At 42.3% G+C, this 14,155-nt stretch overlaps 1 protein-coding gene across 12 annotated transcripts; it reads right to left on the bottom strand.

Moving 5' to 3' along the window:
• Positions 1-3,451: 3,451 nt before the first annotated feature.
• LOC105601916 (zinc finger protein 211-like) lies at positions 3,452-13,050 on the bottom strand. 12 transcript variants are annotated; one of them, XM_042231302.1, is made up of 5 exons: positions 12,506-13,050; positions 12,352-12,390; positions 11,555-11,639; positions 11,307-11,433; positions 3,452-7,332 (listed from the first exon to the last, which is right to left on the bottom strand). In XM_042231302.1, the coding sequence occupies exons 4-5, from the start codon at positions 11,338-11,340 to the stop codon at positions 5,882-5,884; spliced, it is 1,485 nt and encodes a 494-aa protein (XP_042087236.1). In that variant the 5' UTR covers positions 11,341-11,433; positions 11,555-11,639; positions 12,352-12,390; positions 12,506-13,050; the 3' UTR covers positions 3,452-5,881. The 12 variants fall into 12 exon arrangements, with proteins under 12 accessions (XP_042087236.1, XP_060255176.1, XP_042087237.1 ...); XM_060399193.1 differs by having other exon boundaries at positions 11,555-12,195; positions 12,696-13,050; XM_042231303.1 differs by having other exon boundaries at positions 12,696-13,050.
• Positions 13,051-14,155: the final 1,105 nt, after the last annotated feature.

The following is a 14,155-nucleotide window of genomic DNA, read 5'->3' as shown; positions in this document are numbered from 1 at the left end:
TTCAATTATATCACCTGGGGTGGCCCCTCAGAACTGGGCAGCTGAGGGCCAGATCCCAGGCCTTCATTTTCCTGTTGGATGTGAACACCCAATCTCAGCAGGCTTCTAGTCTACCGCAGTTGTGGATACACGTGACGCACACATCCTTACCTACTAAAACGCTTTCAACCTGATGTTTCCCCCGCCTTGTGTCAGCGGTCATTTCTTCATGTTGATGGGGAGTGTTCCACTGATAAACATAACACTTTCTTAACCGCCCATCTGTAGATGGTATTTCTTTCTGCTACCTAGTTGTAGGCTTTGAAGAATAAAGTTCCTGGAAATGTGAGAATTGCTGTTTAGTTACTAACTCATGTCTGCCTCTTTCGGGACCCCATGGATTGTAGCCTGCCAGGCTGCTCTGTCCATAGGATTCTCCAGGCAGACGGATTCTTTATCACTGAGCCACTAGGGAAGCTCAAATGTGCGAATACATACAAGTATTTCTGTGGACACAGGGTTTCCATTTCTCTTGTAATTATAGTGAGGAAAAGTGGATGATTAACTTTATCAACTGCCAGTGTTTCCAAGCTTTTACTACTTTGCATTCCTACCAGCAATGTATGAGGGTTCTGCTTTTCTTTGTATCTTCAACACCTGGATATTGTCAGCCTTTTAATGCTACCCATGAAAATGAGTGTGCAGGAGGGCCTCACTGTGGTTTTCACTCAGATTTCCTTAAACAATAATACTGACACTATTTTCATGTGCTTATTTACAATTCATATAGAACCCACATGCAAAGCAGGAGACACAGATTTGATCCCTGGGTCGGGAAGATCCTCTGGAAAAGGAAATAGCAACCCACTTCAGTATTTTTGCCTGGGAAATCCCATGGACAGAGGAGCCTGACAGGCTACATTTATGGGGTTGCCAAAGAGTTGGACCCGACCAAGTGACTAAACGACACGTATAACAGTAACGTATTGACCTGCAAAGACTGAATGGCCTGTTCATGTGAGTTACAGGAGGTACAGGGGCCTCACCTGACGGGACCAATAGATTGTAACCCACCGTAAGATGCCATCCCTCCCCGGATCCCTAACATCTATGGTGGTGTCTCGGATGTAAACAAAATCGGTTACTTCTCACTTTATGCTAATGAACCTCATTTTTATATAAAAGTTACTTTTTTGTTATGTGTTCCACATGATTTCTGGTCTTTTCTCATGTAATTGATCATATTGTGTGACTTTTGTCTACTAATTCCTTTTGCTATTTTGTGCTTAAAGTTATTTGGAAAAGATCATGTAAACACTTATGAGGATAACTCTAACACAAATATTTTCCTTCCCAGCTGTATAAGTGTGAAATAAATTAATTACTGTTGTGAATCCTTTCAGTGACATCTGGCTCACTTATAGTAGCGTCTGTTTTCAGTCTCTGGATCTGACCTCCTGGCTGTCTGATTTCCATAGTGCTATTTTAGCTCCTGCCAGAAGGTGGCACTAGTGGTAAAGAATTTGTCTGCCAATGCAGGAGACAAGACTTGCAGGGTTAATCCCTGGATTGGTCAATCCCTGGATTGGGAAGATCCCATGGAGAAAAGCACGGCAGCTGCCCACTCCACGGAGAATTCCATGGACATAGGAACCTGGTGGGCTACAGCCCACCGGGTTGCAAAGAGTGGGACACGACTGAAGTGACTTAGCACACACAGATGTCTGCATACAGCTGCATGATTGTAGCTTGTGAAATATGCCCTTCAAGACCCAGCCCTGAAATAGGCAACTATTTTCTTCCCAAAACATTCAGTTCAGTTCAGTCGCTCAGTCGTGTCCGACTCTTTACGACCCCATGAATCAGAGCACACCAGGCCTCCCTGTCCATCACCAACTCCCGGAGTTCACTCAGACTCACGTCCATCGAGTCCGTGATGCCATCCAGCCATCTCATCCTCTGTCGTCCCCTTCTTCTCCTGCCCCCAATCCCTCCCAGCATCAGTCTTTTCCAATGAATCAACTCTTCCCATGAGGTGTCCAAAGTACTGGAGTTTCAGCTTTAGCATCACTCCTTCCAAAGAAATCCCAGGGCTGATCTCCTTCAGAATGGACTGGTTGGATCTCCTTGCAGTCCAAGGGACTCTCAAGAGTCTTCTCCAACACCACAGTTCAAACGCATCAACTCTTCAGCGCTCAGCCTTCTTCACAGTCCAACTCTCACATCCATACATGACCACAGGAAAAACCATAGCCTTGACTAGACGGACCTTAGTCGGCAAAGTAATGTCTCTGCTTTTGATTATATTTGTGATTAGAGTATTTACCAAACATAGGCAATTGATATGTGAGAAAGAGAGATACAAACAGTCTTCAATAAATCCTAGTCTATATGCATTGGATAACTTTAGAAATTAGTGCCTTAAAATTTGCTCCTCTGTTAAGTGGGTGATAGTATTGAGAATGTCTAGAGCTGAAAACACTTTAAATTATAACTATGCTCCTTCTGATTGCTTTTAAATGTACTGAAATTCCCCACTTTATAGAACCCCAATTATTCTGAATTATGGTGGATTACTCATGGCTTTTCCCTCAACAAGAACACAGACACAAATTATCAAAGGATTCAGTTTGGTTTTGACTCCAAAATAGAATGCTAGAAAATTGCATCTCAACTTCCTTTTTGTTTTGCTTCTCAACTTTTAATATGTGTTTTTCTTTTTTGCCTGCACTGCACAGCATTTGGGATCTTAATTCCCCAACCAAAGATGGAACCTGTATCCCCTGCAATGGAGGTGTGGAACTCTAACCAATAGACTGCCAGGGAATTCCCAATAAGCATTCTTTCTGACCCCTTGTGTGAAAAACGTTTTCAAAGTTTGTTTTTTTGTTTTTTCCTCAACAATTGCCTGTAATTGAAATATCTTGCATGCTGTGCTTTTCTCTTCTTGAATAACTGAGATAATGAACTGAATAATTTAACTGAGTGTCACTAATATTAACTGAGTAAGTGTCATTAATATATCAATAGATGGTCTTTAGTTTCCAATGTAAATTTTGGTTTCGGGGTGTTTTAAGTGTGTATCAAAACATCAAAATATACACCTTAAACACATGCAGTGTGTATGTTCAGTCAATTATACTTTCATGAAACAAATATTCAAAACTTCTCACTTCCTAATAATTTTATTATGTTTTACTATTATCTGAGTCCTACAGATTATTATAGTTCCTGGAGTTAGAATGATGGACTTCTAGCAACTCTTCCCAACTCCATGTTCAGTGAAACCATGTTGGCAGTTTGATATTGGCTAAAGTGAGAGTATTTATATAAGGGAAATTTGAAAACACTACAAACCAAGACTTAATTATGTTTTTGAAAGCCTAGGCTTAAGAATATATAAACAACGCAGATTAAATTTATAAAACTATATGGTATATGTAGCAATTACATTGTACAGAATGCATAAAAATTAAGGAACAAAAATGAGCTGATTATTTATTAATAAAATGGTAAATAATCACAACATAAAAAAGTATAATGAGAAAAGAAAGTAAAACAAGTATGGATATAAACAGATATTTCACCAAGAAGATATACAGATGGCAAATAAACACATTAAAAAAAAAGTTCAACACCATGAATTCTTATGGAGATGTAACTAAAATTAGTGTTTCCTTACTAAAAGGGTAAATTCAAAAGACTGACCATATCAAGTACTGGCAAAAATGTGGAGGTATTTTACAAAACCTGGTGGATATATAAAAGCAAAAAATGATTTAAGGTCACCATTTAGCCATCTTGTAAGTTAAACATTCACCTATTCTGACTCAGGTATTACACTTTGAGTTATTAACACAAGACAAGTGAAAATACATACATACAGAATTACACAAAACTATTCTATCAGCTTTACTTAGAATAGCCAAAACTGGAAGTAACCCAAATTCTCTTAACCAGACGAATGAATAAACAAATGGAATAAGTATAGAAAAGATACTTAGTTCAGCAATAAAAAGAATGAACTATTTATATATGTGAAGAATCTCAAAATAATTATGAACCATGAATAAAATCAGAAAAGAGTAAACATTTGAAGAATAAAATCATATATAATTCTAGAACACACAAAACAATCTATTGGAAGGTAAATTAATGATGGCCATAACTTACATTATTGTGATTCCAATGAGGTTTTCTTGGTTTACATGTAAACTTTAAATTGCATACTTCAAATAGACAAAGAATATTGCATGATGACTAGAATAAAATTTTATAAAATGGTTCAAAGGCAAAATATAGATATCTCACTCTTCAGAGAATCAGGCTTGGCAATCCTATATTGCCTCTCTTTCCTGATGACCTTGGAGGAACAGCCTTGCCTTAGTGGTAGCAAATACTGATGAGTAACAGATTCCTTTTCACCTGAGTTAACAGGAAGGCTGGCTGGTCACAGAGCCACACTGTGAACTAAGGGTTCTCGTTTCTCTCCGTGTTTGTTTCTCTGCCTCTGTGGCAAGGGGCTTTGGCTGAACACCCCAGAGAGGCTATAGGAATCCAGAAAACCAATAGCTCATTTTCTTTGACAATGACCTCAGCCACAAAAGACACACATGCCTGGAGGTTGGCAATTTCTGGGCATCTGTGCACACTGATACTGCACAGTCACTGGAGCATCTGTTGATACAACTGGAGAAGGGGCATACTCCATCTACTTCACTGCAGTCTCCTCTGCTCCAGGGTACTTTACCAAGACAGTTTGCCTCAGCCCTGTAGTCTTACAGTGGCACTATCTAGTGAACTCTGGGGATCAGGGATGTGGTTCTTTCATAGGTTAACTGCTAAGCATTATGTGATATTCACTCTGAATAACAATTCATGTTCCCAGAAGTACTAGAGGTTGTCACAACTTCCTGGCTTCCCAGGGTGTTTTCCGAGCCCACAAAAAAACCCTGATACACAGTCCACAAATCAGGACCCCAAAGCTCTGCAGTCTTTCTTAGAAGACTTTGGGTAACAATGTATTTACATTGTGCCTAAACTAGAAAGAGAGCTATAGTCTTCATTCATACTGACATGTGAGGCAAACAGTGTACCTGACCCCCATGAAATCTGTGCCACCCTCAATGCTGGGAGAGCCTAGCTGTCTTCAGATCACCTTACACAGTGAATAGAACGCCCAGACCAAAGGGGGCTTAATATTAATGCCTTTATTATTGCAAAGTGCAAAGTAACACGAGGCATGCAATTCCCAGTGTGGTTCCTCTAGTTCCTCCACACTTGGAGGCTGAGAAAATCCAAGAGAAGTGTCACTAGAAACTAACATGTCCCTGAAAATGAAGGCCTTTCTGTCAAGTCACCAACAGAATTCAGACTGGGTCCATTGGGCCCAAACTGAACGAGGTTCACGCCCTACTGTGGAAATGAGAAGGGAAAGAAGATGCCATATGAGCTAAGACTACTCATTACTTCCGTCCCCTAAGGGAATGGGACAGAGGTCAGCTTACCTAAGCATGTTGGGAGGTAATTTATGTACACTGTGGACCTGCCAGGTGATAGAGATGAAAATGAATTCTGCCACAGAACTGGCAGTGACATAAAGCTGGTGAGGGTCCTGGGAGGTAAGAAACTGTAACACAACTCCTAAGAGATTCTCACATACCTGGAATTTTAGGGGAATGCCCCTACTGAAGATTTTCTGATATAAGAGCTTTAATTCAGGTAGATGGCTCCCTCACAACTTCTTTCCTCCAGTGTAACTATACTAGAAGTAACTGCATCTGCTGGCACATCTAAGGCCCTTCACTAGGGTGAAGTCTCTAGTATTAAATGAGGCCATATTAGCAGCTAACAGACTGCCCACATTCACTGCACTCTTAAGATATTTTTCATTGTGAACTCTCTACTGCTGAATGAGGCTGGAACTTTGGCTAAAGGATCTTCCACTGTCCCCAGACTCATGAGATCTTTCTCCAGTGTGAGTTTTCAGGTGTTCATTGAGGTTAGATTTGCAATTAAAAGATTTCCCACGTTCTTTTCTCTGATGAGGCCGTTCTCCAGTGTGACCTTTCCAGTGGTAAATGAGGCTAAATTTTCGGCTAAAAGATTTCCCACATTCATGACATTCATAAGGCCTCTCTCCAGTATGAATTCTCTGATGTTGAATGAGGATGGATCTTTGAGTAAAAGATTGTCCACATTCTGTACAATCATAAGGCCTTTCTCCAGAGTGAACTCTCAGGTGGTTAATGAGGTTAGATTTGCAGCTAAAGGATTTTGCACATTCCTGACACTCATAAGGCCTCTCTCCAGTGTGAACTCTCAGGTGGATAATGAGGTTAGATTTGCAGCTAAATGATTTTCCACATTCCCTACACTCATAAGGCCTTTCTCCTGTGTGGATTTTCTGATGTGAACTGAGGCTAGAGCTTTGCTTAAAGGATTTCCCACATTTACTGCACCCATAAGGTCTTTCTCCTGTATGAAGTCTCCTGTGATGAATGAGAGTGGAGCTTCGGCTAAAGGATTTTCCGCATTCACCACACTGATGAAGCCGTTCTCCATGGTGACCTTTCTGATGTTGAACAAGGTTGGATCTTTGACTAAAAGATTTTCCACATTCTTTGTACCCATAAGGTTTTTCTCCAGTGTGGACTTTCCTGTGGGTCTTCAGGCTGTTGCTTCGGGTAAAGGATTTTCCACATTCATGGCATTCATAAGGCCTTTCTCCAGTGTGGACTTTCTGGTGCTGAATGAGATTCCACCTTCGGGTAGAGGTTTTTCCACATTTGCTGCACTCATAAAGCCCTTCTCTAGTGAGGACTCGTTGGTCCTCAACAAGTGTGTCTGTGCAGTTGAGGATTTTTTTGCCTTCTCCCCAGTTCCGATGCCTTTCCCCACTGTGAAAGACAACGTCACACTCATTACTGTTGTTTGCGTTCTCATTACTGTGAGTGACAGGTTGATGGAAAAATCCCATGCTGGCTAAGTCGTCTTTCCTTATTCCCTTAGAGAAAAAGGATTCCCCTGACACACGGGTTCTGCAGCTCTTTATAATCAAGGCTGTGTCCACAGAAGTTCTGATGGGTATCTCTCTATTGTGTTGTCCCTGGTATTGCTGAAGGTTGGCAGAGATATAGAATCGATTCCCACACAGGTATGGTTTCTGCCCAAGATGTGCTTCCTGATGCTCAGGCAAGTGAAAATTATCTCTCAAGACTGGGCCACACTTCTCAAAGGGCTGGCCCTTCTGGGGAGATGAATCTGCCTTGAGAGTCTTGATCTGTGACATTCCTTCTACAGAAATGCTTTTTTCAGAAGGTGCTCCCTTATCTTCTACACCATGACAACAGCCTGAAATTAAAGAAGTGATGACGAAGTACACATTAACTTTTTTGAGAAGGCATCACAAAAGTAACTTGTTACATCAAAGAATCAGTCCATGAAGCTGTTTTCAGGAAAAGGAAGTTGGGCTCACCTTAAAAAAGCAACTTCTGTACACTACTCAGTCCCTAAGGTCACCGAACAGTACAGGCCTCAATAGGCACAGGACACAAAGAAAGGCCCAGGGGAAAGGCACATGCTACAGATCATTCTCTGTCAATGGCCTTATTTTTTTGGCCATGACACGTGGCATGTGCGATGCAGGGATTGAATCAGTGGCCCCTGCAGTGGAAGCACAGAGTCTTAACCACTGGACCACCAGGGAAGGCATGTCAATAGCTTTTAGCAGGATTATACCTGCTGATGACATGTGATGCTATGTAGAAGTCTATTTTAGGTCCAGAAAAATCTGACTGGAACAAAGGTTAACAGGTGTTTAAGGATTATTACATAGGTGCATACTTTAGAACACTACAAAGAGGGAAAGCGCTGAGGAGGGAACAGTGTGAGAAATGAGTAAGGTAAGCAGTCCAGAGAGGTAGACAGTAGCTCTCAGCTGGAGTCAGAATAAAAATGACTAATAGAAATGGCAAGTTGGTAAAGTGTCAAAAATGGAGAAGGAATGATGGAGGTGAGCTTGGCCACTGGCAATGGCACCAAAACAGAAGTAAAACAAGAGAGATTCTCGATATGACTTCAATCAAGCCCTGAAGTCATGTCTTCTTCCATCTGCTGTTCATCTGGGTCAGGTCCCCTCTGGGCCCATCTTGTGGAGAGTGGAATCATATGCATCCTGGGAAGCACAAAAGACTCTTCCTCTAGCCCCAGCTGAGCTACCGCATGAGAGCTAGATGATACAACTCCAAAGGGAAGGACAGGACAAGTCAGCAGTCAATACGAGCCCAAAACACTCAGGACACAACAGATCACAGGAAACATATTTCAAATATTACAAATAGTACCTATGGACACAACAAAAGAGTGTCAGAGTAGTAAAGATGGCAGAGTAGTAAGATGCAGGAGTAAGTAAGCAGGAAGATGGCAGAGTAGTAAAACCAGGTATTTTCCCACCTGGACAACAACTACAGTGGTAGAATCAGTCTGATGTAACCACTTTGTAATGCAAAATTGCTTTAATTTATGTCATTTGGAGCTCTCACTATTACTCTGATATTAAAAGAAAAAGGCACGCAAAGAAACTAAAAGAAACTTACAGGGGAATATATTTGATGATTATCAGTGCAAAATTAATCAATAAAATACTAGCAAACTGTATTCAGCAGCACAATAAAAAGATGGTATGCCACAAACAACTGGGATTTATGTCTAGAATGCCAGGATAATTCAACATACAAAGTTTGATCAATGTAATATATCACTTTAACAGAAAGGAAAAAAATGTTATCATCTCAGTCAATGTACAAAACACACCTGACAAAATTTAACACCCTTTTATGATGAAAATACTCAACTATGAAACTATGAATAGAAGGAAACTAGCTTAACATAATGGAAGCAAAAAATTAAAAACCCACAGCAAACATCAAACTCAATAGTAAAAGACTGAAAACTATTTTTCCAAGATCACAAATAAGAAAAGAATGCCAACTTCCAACACTACTATTCAACATACTATTAGAAATTCTAGACAGACCAATTAGGCAAGAAAGACAAAAGTCATCCAAAAGAGAAAAGAAAGAAGAAATCACCACATCTCATGAAATCTTAAAGATTCCACCACAAAACTGTTAGAATAAATTAAGTTAGCAAAGAAAGAGAATATAGAATGGAAAAAAAAAATCAGTTACATTTCTATACACTAACTAGCAACAGGAAACTAAGATAACAATTCCACAGATAAAAGTATTTGTCAAAAGAATAAATTACCAAATTTAACCAAGGAGGTAAGATTTGTTCATTAAAAATTACAAAACATAGCTAAAAGAATTACAGACAATAAATGGAAAAACTTCTATGCTCATGGATTGGAACACTTAATATTGAAGATGTCAAAACTATCCAAAAAACAAAAAAAACACTAAACTATCCACAACATCTACATGTTCAATGCAATCCTATCAAAAATCCAGTGAGAATTTCTGTGGTATTAGAAAAATTCTTCCTAAAATTCATATGGAATCTCAAGGGACACAAAATAGCCAAAACAAAGTTGAAAAAGAAGAACAAAGTTGGAGGACTCACACATTTAAATATCAAATACCACTGTAAAGCTACAGTAATCAAAACAGTGTGATACTGGAATCCAGGCAGACATATAGACCAATGAAAGAGAATAAAGAGCTAAAAAATAAGCTTGCTCAGATAAGTTCAAACAGTTTTCAAAAAGAAGGCCAATACCATCCAAAAAGGAAAAACAGACTTTTCAACACATGATGCTGGGAAAACTGAATATCCACATGCATAAGAATGAAGTTGCATGGTACATGAATTAACTCAAAATGGATCAAAGATCTAACTTAATAGTGACAACCGTAAAACTGTTAACAGAAAACATAATGGAAAAGCTTCAAGACAACTGCATCCGGCAATGATTTCTTACATATGACATCAAAGGCACAAGCAACAAAAGAAAAACAAACTGGACTTGATCAAAATGAAAAATTTTGGTACATCAAAGGATGCCATGAACATAAGAACGAGACAACTCATAGAATGGGAGAATATATTTGCAAATCACATATCCAATGAAGGGTTAACACTCAAAGAGAGAATTCCTAAATCAACAACAAAAATCAGTCAAGTTGGTTCAAAAATTCTCAAAAGACTTTTTGAAGAGACATTTCTCCAAAGATAAATAAACAATAAGCACATGAAAAGATGCTCAACATCATCAGTCGTTAGAAAAATGCAAATCAAAACACAATGAGGTACCACTTCACACTAATTATAATGGTTATTACTAAAAAAAAAAACAAAAAAACAAAAAAGAAGTGCATGCAAGGAGAAATTGGTACCTTTGTGCAGCTGCTATGGAAAACACTATGGTGATTTTTCAAAAAATTTAAAAAAAAAAACTATCACAGATACAGAAATTCTGGTTGTGGGTGTGTATATACCTAAAAGAATTGAAGAAAGGACAATAAAAGAAATCTGCACACCCATGTCATAACACCATGATTCACGAGGAACAAAAGGCAGAGGCACCCACTGTCCACTGATGGCATGCTGAGTAAACAAAATCTGTACATACAATATTATTTAGTCATAAAAAGGAAAGAAATTCTGACACATGCTACAACATAGATAAACCTTTAGCATATTATGCTAAGTAAGCCAAACATCAAAGGAGAACTACTGTCTGATTCTACCTACATGAAACACTCAGTCAAATTCATAGATACAGAAAGTAGAATGGTGGCCGTCAACGGACGGAAGAAGTTACTGATTAATGGATATGGAGTTTCAGTTGGATGATGAAAAAGTTCTATGGATGCAGGATTGTGATGGCTGCACAATGAGAATGGACTAAATGCTATTTAGTCCATCAGGCAAATGTTTTGTATATTTTGCAACAACAAAAATAAAGTTAAAAAAAAAAACCTAACCAAAGGATGTAGTACTTACATTTGTGTAAGCAGTGACTTTTTAAGTGCCTACGCTTCCAGCACAGTCAGAAACAAATGTGAGCTATAGGAAAGAAGGGTGCTATGCTAGGGTGCTCTGGTGCTAGAGAGTCACCCAGTGAGGCAGAGGGCAAGGCATGGGGGTCCATTAGGCTGACAAAACAACAGTGATACCAAACTCTTCCCTAGGAGGCTTTGGGGCAGTAGGTGCTGTGCTGACACAGATGAGAAGGAGGCGAGCACTCAGCCCAGCCCTTGTAAACACAGCACAAATCCAGGCAACTAGGGACACACCTGCCCCTGGAGAAAAGAGAAGCACAGAGCTTGGCCCAGGGCACAGGGGCACATAGAAGAGCTTACCTAGTGAGGATGTAAGTGCAAAGTTCTCCAGCATCACATCGTGGTACAGGCATCTCTGAGCCTCATCAAGGAGAGCCCATTCCTCCCAGGAGAAGTACACAGCCACATCCTCAAAGGTCACACTGCCCTGTCAGGATACAGACAGATGAGACCATCAACTGCCTCACTCCTGAAGACCCACAATCCACCTCCTCACACATCTACCCCATCCCCATCTTCCTCCTAAGAGCTCAGAAGAGATTCCCGACCTTGGTGCCATAGCTGTCTGCTCTCTCCTCACTCTCCCACTAACCGCTCTGTTCATGCTGCTGTCTACTCTGCAACCAGTGGAGCCTGTAAAGACCCAGAAGAAATCACCTCCCTCATCTGATCCACACCTCCCACTGCCTCCAGAATAGATGCCCGACTTCACAGACAGTCATTCCAGGTCTGACTGCTGCTCCCCACAGCCAGTTTATTCTTTCCAGGAAGGAAGGAGACCTACAACTCCCTGAACCAGCTTAGTCTCACCTCCAAGCACTTCCTGTTTTTGTGACAAGCTTCCCCATCTCTTTCTATTGGTGGCCTGAAATGGGAACCCTTTCATATAACACTCAAACTGGACTCAGGACCCTGAGCTAGGATTTCCCAAGATCTCCACACCCAAGGGCTGGGAAAATGCCAGGTGACAAGTTTCATGACAACTCAAATTTGGGGAAAATTAGAGGGCTTCCTGGAGAATCCCAGGGATAGGAGCCTGGTGGGCTGCCGTCTATGGGGTCACACAGAGTCGGACACGACTGACGTGACTTAGCAGCAGCAGCAGCGGGCTTCCCTGATGGCTCAGACAGTAAAGAATCTGCCTCTGATGCGGAAGATCTGGTTTCGATCCCCGGGTCGGGAAGATCCCCTGGAGAACGGAATGGCAACCCACTTCGGTATTCTTGCCTGGAGAATTCCATGGACAGAGGAGCCTGTCGGGCTACAGTCCATGAGGTCGCAAAGGGTCGGACACGACTGAGCGACTAACACAGTGTTGCGACCAATGAGGGTAACCTCCACTTACCCGATTAGGTTCCAAAAGCACCTCCGCAGCCATGGAAACCTGTGGGAAGAGGTATGTCTTAGAGGGATGTGATCCTGGCAATTTTCCAGGGCCTCAGGCCTTCCCCGCACACCTGGCAGCACCCGAACCAAGTACCTGGGGCCGAGCGTCTAACCTCTGTACTGACTTTCAGCAGCTGTGTGTCCTGTTCCCTGCAGACATCAAATGGGTTCCAGGGTTCCCGGTCCTCCCGCCTCAGTCCGACCTTCAAGCCTCTGCACCTGGGGGTCCCTCAGCCTGTCACCCTCTCCCATGCGCCATCACACTGTCCGCCAGACACAGGGCCCCACACACGACCGCCTCACCGCCTGTATCCCGGGGCCGGCGCTGCGGGCACGTGAGGAGGCTTCGCACACTCGGAGCTTTAGCGTCCGGGGGGTCGCGGGCGATGCGGGCCGGGAGGACAGCGTTTACCTGAAGCAGGTCGCTCAGGGCACCCGCCGCGACGGAACCGCTGGGCCTGCTATATCCTGGCCCGTACTGACCCGGCAGCAGCGTCTCCAGGCCGCCCCGCCGGCGGCGACGTGCCCGACTTCAGAAGCGCCTCCAGCCACTGGGTACAAAGCCTCTTCTCGCGCCTTCTCCGTTACTTCAAGCCCGAGTCTACGCACTCGGCCTTAGGACCCAGGTAACAACCGAAAAGACCGCAACGAAGACACCAGAAGTCCCGCCTCACCACGTCCCAGAAATGCTGAAATTCTGGGCGTTCATTGGGTAATCTTAGCTGCCTCTCAACGCGTGGCTTGCTGGGTAATGGAGTTCCCGCTGCCACACAGGCGGGCAGGAGGGGCGTGTTTGCTTGAATCTCCCCTGGAAAGGCGTCAAGCAATCTCCAGGGCGGCTGAGAACAGACCTCCCTGTTTCTCTAGGTCGAGGATAGGCTTCGCTTCCTCTTAAAGAGGCGAAGGCCAATTTCTGCGGAGACCGAAGTGCATTTCGAAAGCCTTAATGAGATCAATAGTGATCTGTTTAAGTGCTTAGATAATTCAGATTCCATGCAGTCGCCTCTAGTGAACATACGCTGGTAGATGCAAGAGTCCTTGAAATGCACGCAGACTGAGGAGTTTGTCATTTTTGTGAGCTTTCGTGAGTTTTGGCCGGGACTTTAAAGAAAAAAAAAAAAAATCACCTGGACCATAGCAGACAGGATAGAGGAGGCCTATTGGACATCTCTGAGGAAGATGGTGGGACCCGGGCTTCTCCTTCTTGTTAGTCAATGTACAGAACACTGAGAAGCACCGTCTGATCCATAAAACATTAAATTATTTTAGGTGAAAAACAACACTGTTTTACACAGGCACATAATTTTTTTTGTAGTAAACAGTTGACAGTCATGTACGAAATGCCACATAAGCTATTTTCTGTTAAAAATCTATTAGAGAGGGCTTCCCAGATGGTTCAGTGGTAAAAAATCCTCCTGTCAATGCAGGACACATCGGTTCAATCTGTGGTTCAGGAAGATCCCACATGCTGGAAAAGCAACTAACCCTGTGCGGTACAACTATTGAGTCTCTGCTCCAGAGCCCAGGATTGAGTGCACTCGCTGCAACTACTGAATGAAGCCTGAGTGCCCTGGAGCTGGTGCACAGCAACAGGAAAAGCCGCAGCAATGAGAAGCCCCTGCACTGCTATGAAGAGTACCCTGCTCCCTTGTTGCAATTAGAGAAAAGCCTGGGCAGCAGAAGACCCAGCACACCCAAAAATAAATAAAAGACGCGTGCTCCTTGGAAGAAAAGCTATGACACACTTAGACAGTGTATTAAAA

Source organism: Ovis aries, chromosome 14 (genome assembly GCF_016772045.2).
Source record: "Ovis aries strain OAR_USU_Benz2616 breed Rambouillet chromosome 14, ARS-UI_Ramb_v3.0, whole genome shotgun sequence".
Classification (NCBI taxonomy): domain Eukaryota; kingdom Metazoa; phylum Chordata; class Mammalia; order Artiodactyla; family Bovidae; genus Ovis; species Ovis aries.
Note: the sequence above shows the minus strand (reverse complement) of the source record. Positions and strands in the feature narration are given on the sequence as shown.